The 13096-nt window shown below is 43.5% G+C and overlaps 1 protein-coding gene across 1 annotated transcript in view; it reads left to right on the top strand.

Annotated features, from left to right (window-relative positions):
* BRWD3 (bromodomain and WD repeat domain containing 3) overlaps positions 1-11706 on the top strand; it is a 59451-nt gene extending 47745 nt beyond the window's left edge. Inside the window, exons 32-40 of the mRNA XM_051630666.1 lie at positions 60-185; positions 297-378; positions 1865-1921; positions 2953-3093; positions 3346-3498; positions 5871-6034; positions 6684-6781; positions 7296-7454; positions 8649-11706. Of these exons, the coding sequence (XP_051486626.1) occupies positions 60-185; positions 297-378; positions 1865-1921; positions 2953-3093; positions 3346-3498; positions 5871-6034; positions 6684-6781; positions 7296-7454; positions 8649-9433 (1765 nt within the window). The 3' untranslated portion in view covers positions 9434-11706. The remainder of the gene's footprint in view (positions 1-59; positions 186-296; positions 379-1864; positions 1922-2952; positions 3094-3345; positions 3499-5870; positions 6035-6683; positions 6782-7295; positions 7455-8648) is intronic.
* Positions 11707-13096: the final 1390 nt, after the last annotated feature.

Raw genomic sequence — 13096 nt, forward strand, 5'->3', positions numbered from 1 at the left:
AACTGAACTCAGAAGGAAAATAATGTGTGCCATCCATCCCTTTCCCCTTTTATTTTAAGGAGAATCTCTGCCCTGATGTGGGAGGTAAGATACATTGAACACAACGCCAGGACATTCAACGAGCCAGACAGTCCTATAGTGAAAGCAGCCAAAATTGTCACAGATGTCTTGCTTCGTTTCATTGGGTAGGCCTGCTTTTTATTTTATAGTAGGCATGGCTTTTATTTTATAGACCTGGCATCTTGAATTTCTGAGGTATTTGGTAATGTACTTTGGCTTTTGTTATTGTCCTGCAGGGATCAGAGTTGCACTGATATATTAGAAATCTATAACAAGGTGAAAGCAGAGGACCTGAGCAGTACTGATGAAGAAGAGGAGGTAAGGCCATTATGTCTGATCATCAGAACTTGCCTTTTTAAAATTCAGCACCTGGAAGGAGTTTGAGTGAAGATTTTTCTTGAGATTTTAAGGGTAGCTGCACCGAATTTTCAAGAAGAGCCTATTTAGCTCATCTAAATTGCTCACCTGGGGCAGTAAGCTGCCTTAAGTAAGAAAAAATTATTCTTGGAACTGCTTAACTTTAATCTCCTGTCAGGACATGACGTTTTCTTGTGTGAGGCAGTATTAGTAAGTAAGGGGAATATGAACTGGGGTATTATTCAGTCTGCCAAGCCAGGACAACAGCTCTCCTATTGTCAGTGAGGCAGCAGAGCTGGTTTTCTTACATAATTATGTGTCATTGCCCACAGTCAGTGAAGTGACAGGTTAGATGGCACTTGCTTTACCTTTTTTTTCCTCTCCTTACACCTTCTTCCCTTAAATGCAGTCTGTAAACATTTTGAAATGTGCTGTAGTTTCTGTTGCAAAGAAGTGACCTATTATAACCTAAGTCACTGGGGTTTGGTTTACTTTTTCAGTGCTGCTTTCCAACACATGAGCTAGGACAAGATTTAGCTGGAGGTTCCTTCCCTCCTGCCCAAGACACACTTTATTGCTGCAGTTTGTAAATATTTAAGATAAACCTGATGCTACTTGAACACCTTTATGCTGCTGCTGTTGTCTTGGATTTGTGTTGAAGCTTAAAGTCTGTAGTGCAATGTAATAATTTAATTACTTTTGAATCATGACGTGTATTTTCACAGCCTATTCAAACAGTATTTTGAAGAAAATGAGGGATTTCCATGACTTAAATAGCAGACTCTCCTTTCCCACCTTAACCTTCTTGTGCCAGTTGTGAATCTCACCTGTTCCAAGCAGTGATCAGAAATGCCCAGAATTGCTACTACATCACCTTGCTTTCCCTCCAGCCTTTCAAAGAGCATGTCTTGGTTTATAATACATTTTAAAATAAGAGAGAAATTACTTTCAGGTTCTTTGTAGGAGTTTTCAAGCAACCACTTCTCCTCTTTGTTTTTAATCAGTGCTAGAAAGCTGTCCTCAATGGAGATGTCATTATAATTTCTACATGTAGTTTCTGAAAAGAATATTACACACACTTAGTGTGAGGCACAGCATGAAGCCTGAATAAAATCAGGACAGCTGTGCAGGGCACGAACATTTAGGCAGGGAAATACAGGTCTGAAAGACTGGAATTTATCTGAGTCTTAAGGACTGAAAAGAAGTCATTCATATTTCTCCTATGTTTAGATATCATTTCAATGGAAGCAAACTTGGAAAAGAAATGAAACAGCTTATCCACCTCATTTTTTTTTCTTCCCCTGAAGTTCTGCAAGTTCTGCTTTGAGACTAGTTGCTGTTTTGCTTGAGCCATTTGAGTAGTTTCAAGCTGTGTTTGGTGGTGGTGGCTGTTTGGTTTTAAAGCCTTTTTCCACCGCGTGTGTGTAACCATTACCTTTGCCTTTAGGTGGCAGAAGTAGATGTAGATTCAGATGCTCCAGGAACCTCCTCTGGAAAAAGACAAGTGAGTAGTACAACACGCTTCTGCCTGCTCTGGCTTGTGAAGGGAGATAGACCAAGTACTGGTTCCAGGTTAGCTCTGGAATGGTTGAAATTGTCATAGCTGATAGTCTGTAGGGAATTCACTTCCATGTGTGTGTAAGTGTTGGCTGACTAAGGAAGCTGCAGTGCAGGAAAGCTTCCTTATTTGCTAAAGAATCTCATTCTTTAATTTGATTTGAAAGATACCTAGAACAGATTCAGTCCAAATGGGATGAAAGCTGAGAGGAACAGCAGTGCTGGCTCTGCAGTGTTACATACCTCTGGTGGGACTGGGTACCTACCACCAGAAAAGGTGCATGTGCAGCTGGATGTTGTTGTGCCCTCAGCTGTGCTGGAATCTGACTGCAGGACTGGCTTTCATTGTGGGAATCTGCTTTGGATCATAACACTAGGACATGAATGGGAACTTGAAGTGAAAAACCTGAGTGGAGGGAGGTTCTCCTCCCCCTCTATTCAGCTCTGGTGAGACCTCACTTGGAGTGTTGTGTCCAGTTCTGGGCTCCCCAGTTCCAGAGGGACAGGGATCTGCTGGAGAGGGTCCAAGGGAGGCTGTGAGGATGATGAAGGGACTGGAACCTTACGAGGAAAGGCTGAGAGACCTGGGGCTGTTCAGTCTAGAGAGGAGAAGGCTGAGGGGGGATCTAATGAATGTCTATCAATGCATGAGGGCAGCAAGAAGGCAGGACAAGCTCTTGTCACTTGTGCCCTGGGACAGGACGAGGGGCAATGGATTCAAACTGGAGCCCAGGAAGTTCCACCTCAAGATGAGGAAGAACTTCTTTGCTGTGAAGGTGACAGAGCCCTGGGCCAGGCTGCCCAGAGAGGCTGTGGAGTCTCCTTCTCTGGAGACTTTCCAGACCTGTCTGGATGCCTTTCTGAGTGACCTGCCCTAGTTTGGGTCCTGCTCTGGCAGGGGGGTTGGACTCCATGATCTTTGGAGGTGCCTTCCAACCCCTGACATTCTGTGATCCTGTGGTGTCTGTTGTCCTGCAGGTACGACGACGAGTGAAAAGGCAGCCCATGAAAGCAGGTCCTGATGCTTGGAGGGAGCAGTGCAAGCAGTTGTTAAACCTGATCTACGAGCGAGAGGACTCGGAGCCTTTCAGACAGCCAGTTGATCTCTTCTCCTACCCTGTAAGTACAAGTTTCATATTAAAAATTTAAACAGCTTATAGTTCATCCTTTGGCAAAACACCCTTGCTGGGCACGTTTGTAACCTCTCCTTTTCTGAGCTGGAACACACCATCTTCTGTGCTCTGAGAATTACCTGCAGGAGCTCTCCAGTAGCAACAACAACCTGAGGGGCCCTGTTGTGGCTGAACACTGAGGTGTGCTTATTGCCATAGGATTTGTCAGCCTTTCTTATTTTCTTGTGGATTCCTACAGGATTATCGAGATATTGTAGACACTCCTATGGACTTCAGCACTGTGAAAGAAACCTTGGAAGCAGGAAACTACACTAGTCCCTTGGAATTCTACAAAGATATTCGTTTAATATTCTGCAACTCTAAAGCTTACACTCCTAATAAAAAATCTCGAGTAAGTAATCCATTTTAGTGCTTCTTTACCAAGGCCCTGGCCCCACAGGAGCACAGGGCATGAAATAAGGAGTGTATCTGGAGAGCAAAGCACTGCATTGTGAAAGAAAAAGAAGTGGTATATGTCAATTCTGGGACCTGTGGTTATAAAATTGCTTTGTTCTGCTCACTTCTGAGTTTCATTTTCATCTGAATTTCTGAACTTAGAGCTCCTGAGAAATCCTATGGTTACCATTGTAACTCTTTCTTTGAAAGAAACAGCAGGAAACTGATCACCAGTTGCTTTTATTTTCTTTTCAATAATTTATTCCTCCAAATAGGGCTATCAGCTTGATAATTGAGTGTCTATATAGTAGGATCTTTTCTTAACCTGCTGTTAATGCAAGTGTTATGCAATAGTTCTACTACTGGAGGGGAGGAGAGTATTATAATGCTGAATTTTTGTCTGGCTTATTTGATACACTTGTCAAGACTCTTGCATGGTGTTACCTGTGTTTCTCAGGTATCAATCTTGGCTTTTTCTGCATGCAGGAATAGGAATCTATTTAGGTAGAAAAAAATGGATTGGATTGGAGCCCTAAACCTGTTATGGCAAGAGGGAAAAGGGAGACTGAAAAGTTAAAATACAGATAGTTTTATATGAGCTGGCTAAGAGGACTATTGAGTGTATGACTAAGAAATGCCTACCATTTGGGACTAGACTGAGCTAGTGTTACTTAAAGCACAATAATACGTAGCATTTAATATCAGGGTGACATTTTCATGTGGCACCTAAGTTGGTGTGACACTGGATTTTCTTATGGTAGGAGCAAAAGGAGCAGAGTTTGCTGCAAAGTGTTTCCAGCCTATGGGAAGGGTGCTGGATAGGAGGGAGCAGGAGGTTGTGCTACCTTACTCCTCACTTGAGGACTCCTAGCTCATCAGTGGAGTAACAGCTACTGTGTTTTGTGTAGGCAGGGTGATGAGAGGGAGCTTGAAGCAGGGTGGGAGAGAGGAACTCCAGCCCAGTGGAACTGGGCATGAGAGAAAGCACAGAGTTGGTGTTGCTGAAGGTAGATTGAACTCTTGGTGTTGGGTCAGGGCTGTTGGGTGGGCTCTCAAGGTGAAGACCAATAATTTTGCTCGATTTAATAGAAAGGAAATCAGTAGAGGATTGCAAAAAAAAAAAAAAAAGAGGTGATTTCAGGGTGGTTTATGTGTGCATCAGAGTAAATTTGGTGAGTTATTTACTGCAGACATGCTCCCTGGGAACTTCCCTGTGTGTCAGTCACTGAACAGCTTGTGAGTCAACTCCAAATGACTCTAATAGAGTGGCCCATCAGTATCCATTTGCTTGACTACTGTGAAGTACCTCAGTGAGATGATCCTTGCTGGAGGGCTGGGCCACTCAGCTGGGCCTTCTGCCACTGCAGGTTTGTCTGCTGCCAAGTATTTCCAACATCCTGGGCTTGTCCAGCCCTTTTGACCATCTTTGCAACAGCATCCCAAGTGGAGGCAAGAAGGCAGGGTGCTACAAAACAGAGCTAGAGGGAAGGACACTGCTAAAATCTAAGGGTCTGAGTGAAACTCAAGTTCTGTGGTTGTAAATAAAACTCTCTATCAAAGAGATTTTCTGTTCAGACAGAGGGCAGAAAATGGGAGGAGATCTGACTGTAAGATGGTGATAACATCTTGGTAGTGTTTGCACAATTTTCAGAAGACTGGGTGCAGAAGAAGGGTATGGGGATGAGGAAGGAACCAAGAGCTTTGTTTGATTTATCCTGAGTTTGAACTATCTGTCATAACTCCAAGATATCCAAGCTAAAATCTTTGACAGAAGTAAATGGAGGTTGAAGGATGGAGAAGTAGCCATGGCTGAATATGTGGATGAGGCTACACAGAGGAAAGGCCTACAGAGAGGACAGCAGAATGATTGAAGGATTTTGACATCTGGCTTACAGAAATTAGGAAAGAGGACATTTTTGCTGGCTTCTGTGTGCAGAACTGTAGGGGGGTGTTAAGGATTCATCACTGGGGAATTAAAGCAAAACAGCAAAGGTGAGAGGGCAGCAAAGTTCAGTTGTTTCTCCCTCAGTGCTTCCAGTTATCTCACGGCGTGCTTCTCTGCTTCATGGAGATTAAATACTGAGGGTGTATTTCAGTAATCCAGACATCCATTTGCCTTTAACTCTGTAAATACTTTGTACTGTAAGTAACTCAATCCTTTTATGAAAACACTTTCTGTTGCCAGCATATCACTGTACCATGGAAGGAGATTATCTGTAAAGAACCTCAGAGTTAAATGTCACCGTGAATTTTTCTTTTGTGCATCTCTGTGATATTTTTTTCTTCTGCTGATCTTCTAATAAGTGTGACAATGCTTTTTCACTCCAGATTTATAGCATGACACTTCGACTATCTGCCTTATTTGAAAACCATATGAAAAATATCATCTCTGAGTACAAGTCAGCAATGCAATGTCATAAGAGGAGAAGGCCACGGTACCGAAAGCGGCTCAGAAGCAGTAGCAGTTCACCCTCAACTAGCAGAGCATCCAGGTAATGTAGTGATAGTGAGACCTGCTGCCTGTGTCACTTGAGGTGACAGTGGGGGACAAGCCTTGGTGATATTGCTCATCTCCTGATGCTGTTCCCTTTTGGGTGATAAAATCATGAGCTCAAATTCCATCCTCAATGCATCGTTTGTGCGTAATTCGGTTCAGTGCAAGACTATCTAATTAGAAGTCTTCCTGCTGAGGAAAATAGAGGAGCAAGTTTCTTTCTGCCTTTTTTTAGTAACTGATGAAAAAACTGTTGTATAACACTTTTCTGACTTCTGTGGGATGCATTATCTAAGCAAACTGAGTATTTGTTTTAAAAGGGTGTTGAAGGGCAGGTTGGATGGGGCTTGGAGCAACCTGGGCTGGTGGGAGGTGTCCCTGCCCATGCAGGGAGGGTGGATCTGGTGGATCTTTTAGGTCCTTTCCAACCCAAACCATTCTATGATTCTATGAAATCTGGTTCTTGCAAACTCAGAATGATATTGTCACTGTTTTAGGATTGCTACACCTGCTGAAGCACTGGGAAGAGATCATTTGTGTTATGCATTTGTTGCAAAAACCAAGACACTTTGCAGGGGAAATTGGGTTTGTGTTTGAGTCTTTTGGTACTAACAGGTTTATCTCTTTGGGATATTTTGTGTCTTCAGCCCAAAAGGGAAACAGAAGCAAATGAAGATTCAACCTAAACCCAACCAGAATACCTCACTGCCTTTGACCAGGACTAGTTCTTCAGTTTCATCTCATGGTGAGGAGAATTTTATAAACTGCGTTCTTTCTCTTGCAGCAACTTTATGTGCAGAGTGATGTAAAGGCTGAAGGATATTAAATGTTCAGTTTAAATCTTGTATTCATGAGACACGAGCAAAATCCACCTGCTGAAAGAGCAAGTACAAGGTCATGTGAATGTGTTGTCTGTAGGTTTTGTTGGCTGAACTTGGCCTTCCAGCTGTTGGTAAGTTATGGGTAAGGGTCAGAGAACAGGGAGCCTGCCTCTGACCTTGGAAGAATTAATCTAGTGGCAAGAGCCTGGACTTCTGCACATGGGTTTCTGTCAAACAGAGGTTACAGATTAAGTTTTCTTTGGATTACACCCTGGAGGAACCTGTCTCTTCATGGCTCCAGAGGCAGCTTGGTGACATTAACCTCTTGAGTAGGGCTGCTAACTCAGGGGATGCAAACCTTCCCCAGAATGCCTGGCATCACAACCCTATAGATAGAGGACAAGTTACTTGCTGGTGTTAGCAGTGTCCTGTCTAAAGTTTCAGACACAGCAGAAGAACCTCTGGGTTCAGCCACTGGTGAAGAGATGGAAGGCCAACCATCTTCCTCAGGCTCAACTGCGCAGAACCGAGCTGGAACTACCATTGACCCAGGGAAGAGCAGACCAGTCAGGACTAAATCTACACCAGTCAAACCAGGTGAGAAACAGTAACTATTCTGTTCTTTGAATGACTGGTTGCACTAGAAATGAAAAGATGTTGCTTCTATTTGGTGCCTCTGATATTCTTGCCTGAGTCGAGCATGATACTATATCCCCAAACCATACTAAGGGGTGGGATTTACTTCACCTCTTGCAGTTCTGTGGTCTCTTGTCTGAAGCGTGACACACACCTGCACTTCAGTGAAGTGCTTCAGAATTTCTCCAGGTGGAAAAGTTTGGTTGCTCTTCAATTTCTGGACAATTACAGTTCCTTCAGGAGTTACAGCAAGTGAAACCTTGTCCTTTGGTTAATCAAGCTGAAGCCAAAGAGGAAAAAAGTTTAAAAACATTATTTGTATTGTGACCCAGTCTAAGTGTTTGTGATGAGCAAGGAAACACTGTTTGAAAACAGTGAAGTTTTGTCTCTGGGACCTGTTAGTCAGACTTTTGACCAAGAGAGGCATGAAATGAGCATTGGCTGAAGCCTCAAAGCCTTTGTCAGGCCCACACTCCTGTGCTGTAGCAGGGTTGTGTGTTGCAGGTGAGCATTTTTGTATCCTGTGCTGAGGATATTTGATCTTCACTGCCAGACCTGTAGCTTTGAACACTTGGTATTTTGGGTCCCAAGCTAGCAAAGTACTTTATATGTTATTAAATGAAGGTGTTCAGCAACCCTGGTGAGCTTTCTTGGGTTATTTACTGTCTTGAAAACGTGCTTGCCACTAGTGTGCCCTGGACTTAGCCTTTTGAGAGCGTGCATTTGCTGGGGAATAAATTCTGCCTGCAGAGTGTTATTTTAATGTGTGTAGATTTGAAATACATTGCAGAGCTTTTTCTGCCTTGAAATCCTACCCTAGGTAGGATTCACCTTGACTAAGTGTGTTAGATGTTTGTGTCTAACCTAGTCACTCCAGGCTCCTTTTATGGACTGGATCTTCACCGAACTCTTAGTCAAGAGGGTCTGCAGCCCTTCCTGCCAGATAAGATGAACTGTGTTTACTTTGCCTGACAAATTTTCTCCTTAGAGCACCTGTTTGTCTCCCCAGCACATAAAGATCTGTGGGGAGTAGCTCAGAGCTGGGTCCTCCCCAGAGGACACCTCAAAGGCACCTGAGGCAAATCCCACTTTTTGTGTCTGGTTTGGCTCAGGTGTGATGATGATAACCAAGAGGGTTGTTTTGTGTTTGCTTAGATCACTCTCCTGATGGACCACTTACAAATGGTGATGGCAGAGAACCTCGGGCTGGAGTCAAGAGGAAGTTGATTAGTGCATCAGAAGATGAGCATCTGGAGGAGGTGGAGGAAGAGGAAAAGAAGAAGAGGGAATTAAAGGAAAAGGCTGGTTTGTCTTCATCAGAAAGTGGTGAATCAGGATCCAGTTCAAGTTCTGAAAGCAGGAGTGGCTCTGATTCGGACTCGGAATCAACATCTAGAACAGATCAGGATTACATTGATGGGGACCATGACTACAGCAAAGTGGTGCAATCCAAGAAGCCCAAGAGAAAAATCAAACGAAAAATCACCGGTGGGAAACGGAATTGGCAGGGCAGAGGGACAGGAAGGAGAGGCAGATGGGGGAGGTGGGGGAGGTGGAGCAGAGGGGGAAGAGGTGGTAGAGGTGGCAGAGGCTGCGGCAGAGGAAGAGGCGGCGGCAGGGGAGGAAGAAGAGGCCGAGGAGGCCGAGGAGCCTCGCGAGGAGCCACCAGAGCCAAACGCGCCCGGATTACGGATGATGAATTTGAAACTCTGTTTGGAGGACAGTTTGGTGAGAACGTGTTTGGAGGGAGGTTCAGCAGGCCACCCCGGATCAAAACGAGGAACGAGGGCAGGAGGACTGTCTTGTACAACGACGATTCCGATAATGACAATTTTGTGCACACCGAGGATCCTTTGAACCTTGGTACTTCCAGGTCAGGCAGGGTGCGGAAAATGACAGAAAAAGCCAGGGTCAGCCATCTCATGGGATGGAATTATTGACAGATGAAAAACTTTTGGAACAATTTTAAAAGAACTTCAATGGCCTTCTACTGCAGGGATTTTACCAGAAAAATCTACCAAGCAAGTTGTGCGGGGACTCCAGTCACGTTTCACAGTGGTGCTTTTCCATGATGTCAGTTGGTGTTTGTTTTAAAGCTTCAGATCTCCACACTTCATTGGTCCAAACAAGCCTTAGTCATTGGGCCTTAAATTGCAGAAATTCTTCCCCACACACTACGAGCTCATCACATTAAAGAGGCTTCCAGCTTCTCAGTAAGAACATGACATTCTGAGTCACGAGTCTGACTTCTCTCCCTCGTTTTGTTCTTTTGTATTATAGAAATAGCACCTTCTTACAGAGTTTTTATGTGGTTTCTGCCATAAATCCTTATACACAGTAATAATTATAACTTTTGCACAATACACCAATCCTAAAGGCAGCTATAAAATGTTTACAGTTTCTATATTGTAAGAAGGATCTGGATTATTTTAATCTTCCCAGGCCAAACGTGGATGAATTGTGCTGAACTGAAGTATGTCCCATACTACAGTTACGGGGTCCTGATGTGCTTTCTACCGGTTCTTTATTCATGTACAAAGTGACAAAGGGTTGGTGCCTTGTAAATATGTAGCAAACCTTTGATGTGGTGTGTCCTATGTGTGCATTAACTTTATTAAAAAGAGAATACTTGAGAAGTATGAATATCTAGACAAAAGGTGCCAAATGCAAAAGTTGCTTGCATCTATTTTCTTTTTCTCCTCTCCTATTTTTATAGTATTAATAGAGATTGTGCAGCTAAGGGGTAACTTCAGCATTTAAAAGGTTCCTCCTCTTCAAAGCATAAAGTGATTTTTAATAGTAGCTCAGCTACCTCTATTTACAACTACTGGAAACTTAAAAGAAAATAGATGCTATTAGTCAGTGTGTGTTGAAGAAGAGGCAAGAAGGGAGCGCAGAGGGCTGGAATTGCTCGCCGCGGCGCAGAGTGACTGTGTCTTCCTTAGATAATTGACACAAGGAAAACAAATCTTAAGTCATTCTCAGACTCCTCAGCAGCATCATGTTTTCAGCAGATGGTGATCTGTTTGTGCAGACAGGCTGGCTGTCTCCCACACGTTGCTGCTGCTGCCACTTGCATGGTGCAAATCTGTGTGTGTTTTCATTTGCCCCTTGAAGGTGCCGAGGGAGCTCCGGTACCTGTGGGGCTGGCAGCACTTGCTAAGCTGTTCACGTCCTCCAGACTCTTGTATCTCAAGCTTCCAGAAGAGAATTTTATGTTGCACTGTACTCTTGTTATCCTGGAAAATGCTGACTTGAAACCAGAAATGCTGGTGGCAGTACTAGTACAGCACGTGGTAGTGTTGGTTAGTCTTGCTCCTCAGTGGGCTGAAGCAGGTGTTGGGTGTGGGCAGAGCTGGAGGGGAGCAGCCCCTCACTGCCCAGGGCCTGCCTGGAGCTGATTTGTCTAAACAAACCTAGCAGTTCCAGCTTGGTTAAGAGAGTGAATTAGATAACACAGAGAGAGCAAACGATAAAAAAAGCAAGTTTTGGTGGAGTTTTTCAAGGTTTGGTTGGGTTTTGTTGCAGAACTTTCATCCACTGTCCTTAGGTTCTTCTGTGCACGGCTTGGTCAATAATTCTGGAAAACCTCAGGCAGCAAAGAGTGACCTGTGTGTGTTCTCAGATGCAGAGGGAATTTAATTTTTGACTTTCTATATTCAGCACTTGCTATTTTAATCTTGCTTTCCAAAAATTCTAGTTAGATGCAAAATGACTTGAAAAAAAAAAAAAAATGCAGAGGTTTAGTTTTATGATGGGAGGAGAGTTATATCCTGAATTGCTCAGAGCATTAATACCAGTTTATGGTACAGTACAAAAAAATCACACTTTTAATTTTTTAAGGAATGTTTTGAATGAGCCACAATCCATTTCTGGACTTGATTCAGTTGTGTTTTGTGTGTGTGTGTCGGGGGGGAAGTGCAGAGGCTCTCCTAGTTCTGTCTTGGGCTTTAAAATATAAACACCTGTCCTATCATCTCTCTCATGTATATGTATATATATATATATACACACATATATATATTTATAAAAAAATGTAGTATTTCTTTGATTGGTCCTTCTACATATATTAAGCAGGAATAGCATGTATGCATCAGTCCATAGTCGAGTTCATCCCCTTTTAGATCAGTCCTTTTGAGCTGATATAAACACTATGGTCTCTGTCCTAAAGCCTGAAAAATCTTGAAATACAAAATAAGTGATTTTTCCTCTATTTCTGCCTGGCCGAAGATCCACTTCCTTATTTATTTTGTGTAGGGGTCGGGGAGAGATAAAACACCTGGATTTCCAGAGAAATCATTGGATAGGTTTGTGTATTTTAGCAGCAATTAGAATAATATTAAATATGTTCTTACATGTATCTTTTCTATGTCATGAAGTACTGTGAAGATAACAGTGAAGCATCACTTTGCTGTGGCGTAAGTATTAACCAAGTGTGTTATATGATGAAGAGCTAGACAGCAGGGTGTGCTAGAACAACAGAACTAGTGCTTATTGTAAAAAGAATAATAATAATTTTTATTAATTTTTTTTTTTTTTTGGTGCATGAAAACCTTTTATAAGCATGAACGAAATAACTTGGTTTTAGAGATGTTACTTTTGCTTGGTTTTGTATCTGGATTTGTTCTCTGAGTTAGGCAGTTGATTTCCCATTGCCCCTTTCTGTGGAATAATCACAGTTTCTTAGTCACTTGGACACTTTCTCTCGAAACCCAGATCCTGTTAGGAGCCACTTTTGGTTGCAGGAAACTTGGTGTCACCCCGAAAGGTGCAGCAGAAGCAGTAAAATGATTTAAACCTCCTGCCATGTTGCTCCCTGCTCCACAACCCGTGTGCTCAGCCAGGGTCTTATGAAGCTGCCCAGCTCCACCCGGGCTGCAGTCAGGACCATCGTCTCTCCCTCCTTGCTTGTTTAACAAAAACCTCCAAAACTCTGCCTCAGAAAAGGGTTTGGAGGTCTGATTATGTATCAGGTTCCTGAAGGGGCTACCAGAGTGTGCAGGCAGGCCAAGGGTTCCTCAGCTGCTCTCAGGTTCATCCTCGAGGGTGGGTGCTTCAGGGCTTTCTGGGGACGTGCAGTCTGGAATGATCCCTCTCCCGAGTTGCTGGGGGCATTTGGAGACACCTTGGAAAACGGGGCTTCGCTCTCAGCAGAGCGTGAGCCCCACATGCTCCATCCTCTCTGGAGATGGGGCTGCAGATGGTGTGTGCAGCTCTGTTCTTGGCTTTCCCCTGGCTCCACATCCTCTGTCTCTGTAGCGCTCCCGCACCTTCCCGGGCAGGGCATGGACAACCAAGCTGATTTTGCAGTAGTGATGTCCTGCTGTCTCCATCCAGCACAGACTCTGCCTGCTCTTGATTTCCTCTGTCTCCTTCTGTTTTTCTCTTTGCATGCCTCCACCTCTCCTCTTTAGCTTCCCTTTATTGCCCCCGAGGTTATTTAGGAGCCTCTTTTGGAAGCTCAAATCTTCATGCATTTTATTTCAGCTAGGCTGCAAGATTTAATTCTTTCTGCTCCCCTTTTTTTCCCCCCAAGACTTTCCTTTTTTGTATTTTTCCTATCTGCTTTATTTTCTTTACCAGCAACATTCCCAAATTGCTGG

Source organism: Apus apus, chromosome 12 (genome assembly GCF_020740795.1).
Source record: "Apus apus isolate bApuApu2 chromosome 12, bApuApu2.pri.cur, whole genome shotgun sequence".
In the NCBI taxonomy this organism is placed as follows: domain Eukaryota; kingdom Metazoa; phylum Chordata; class Aves; order Apodiformes; family Apodidae; genus Apus; species Apus apus.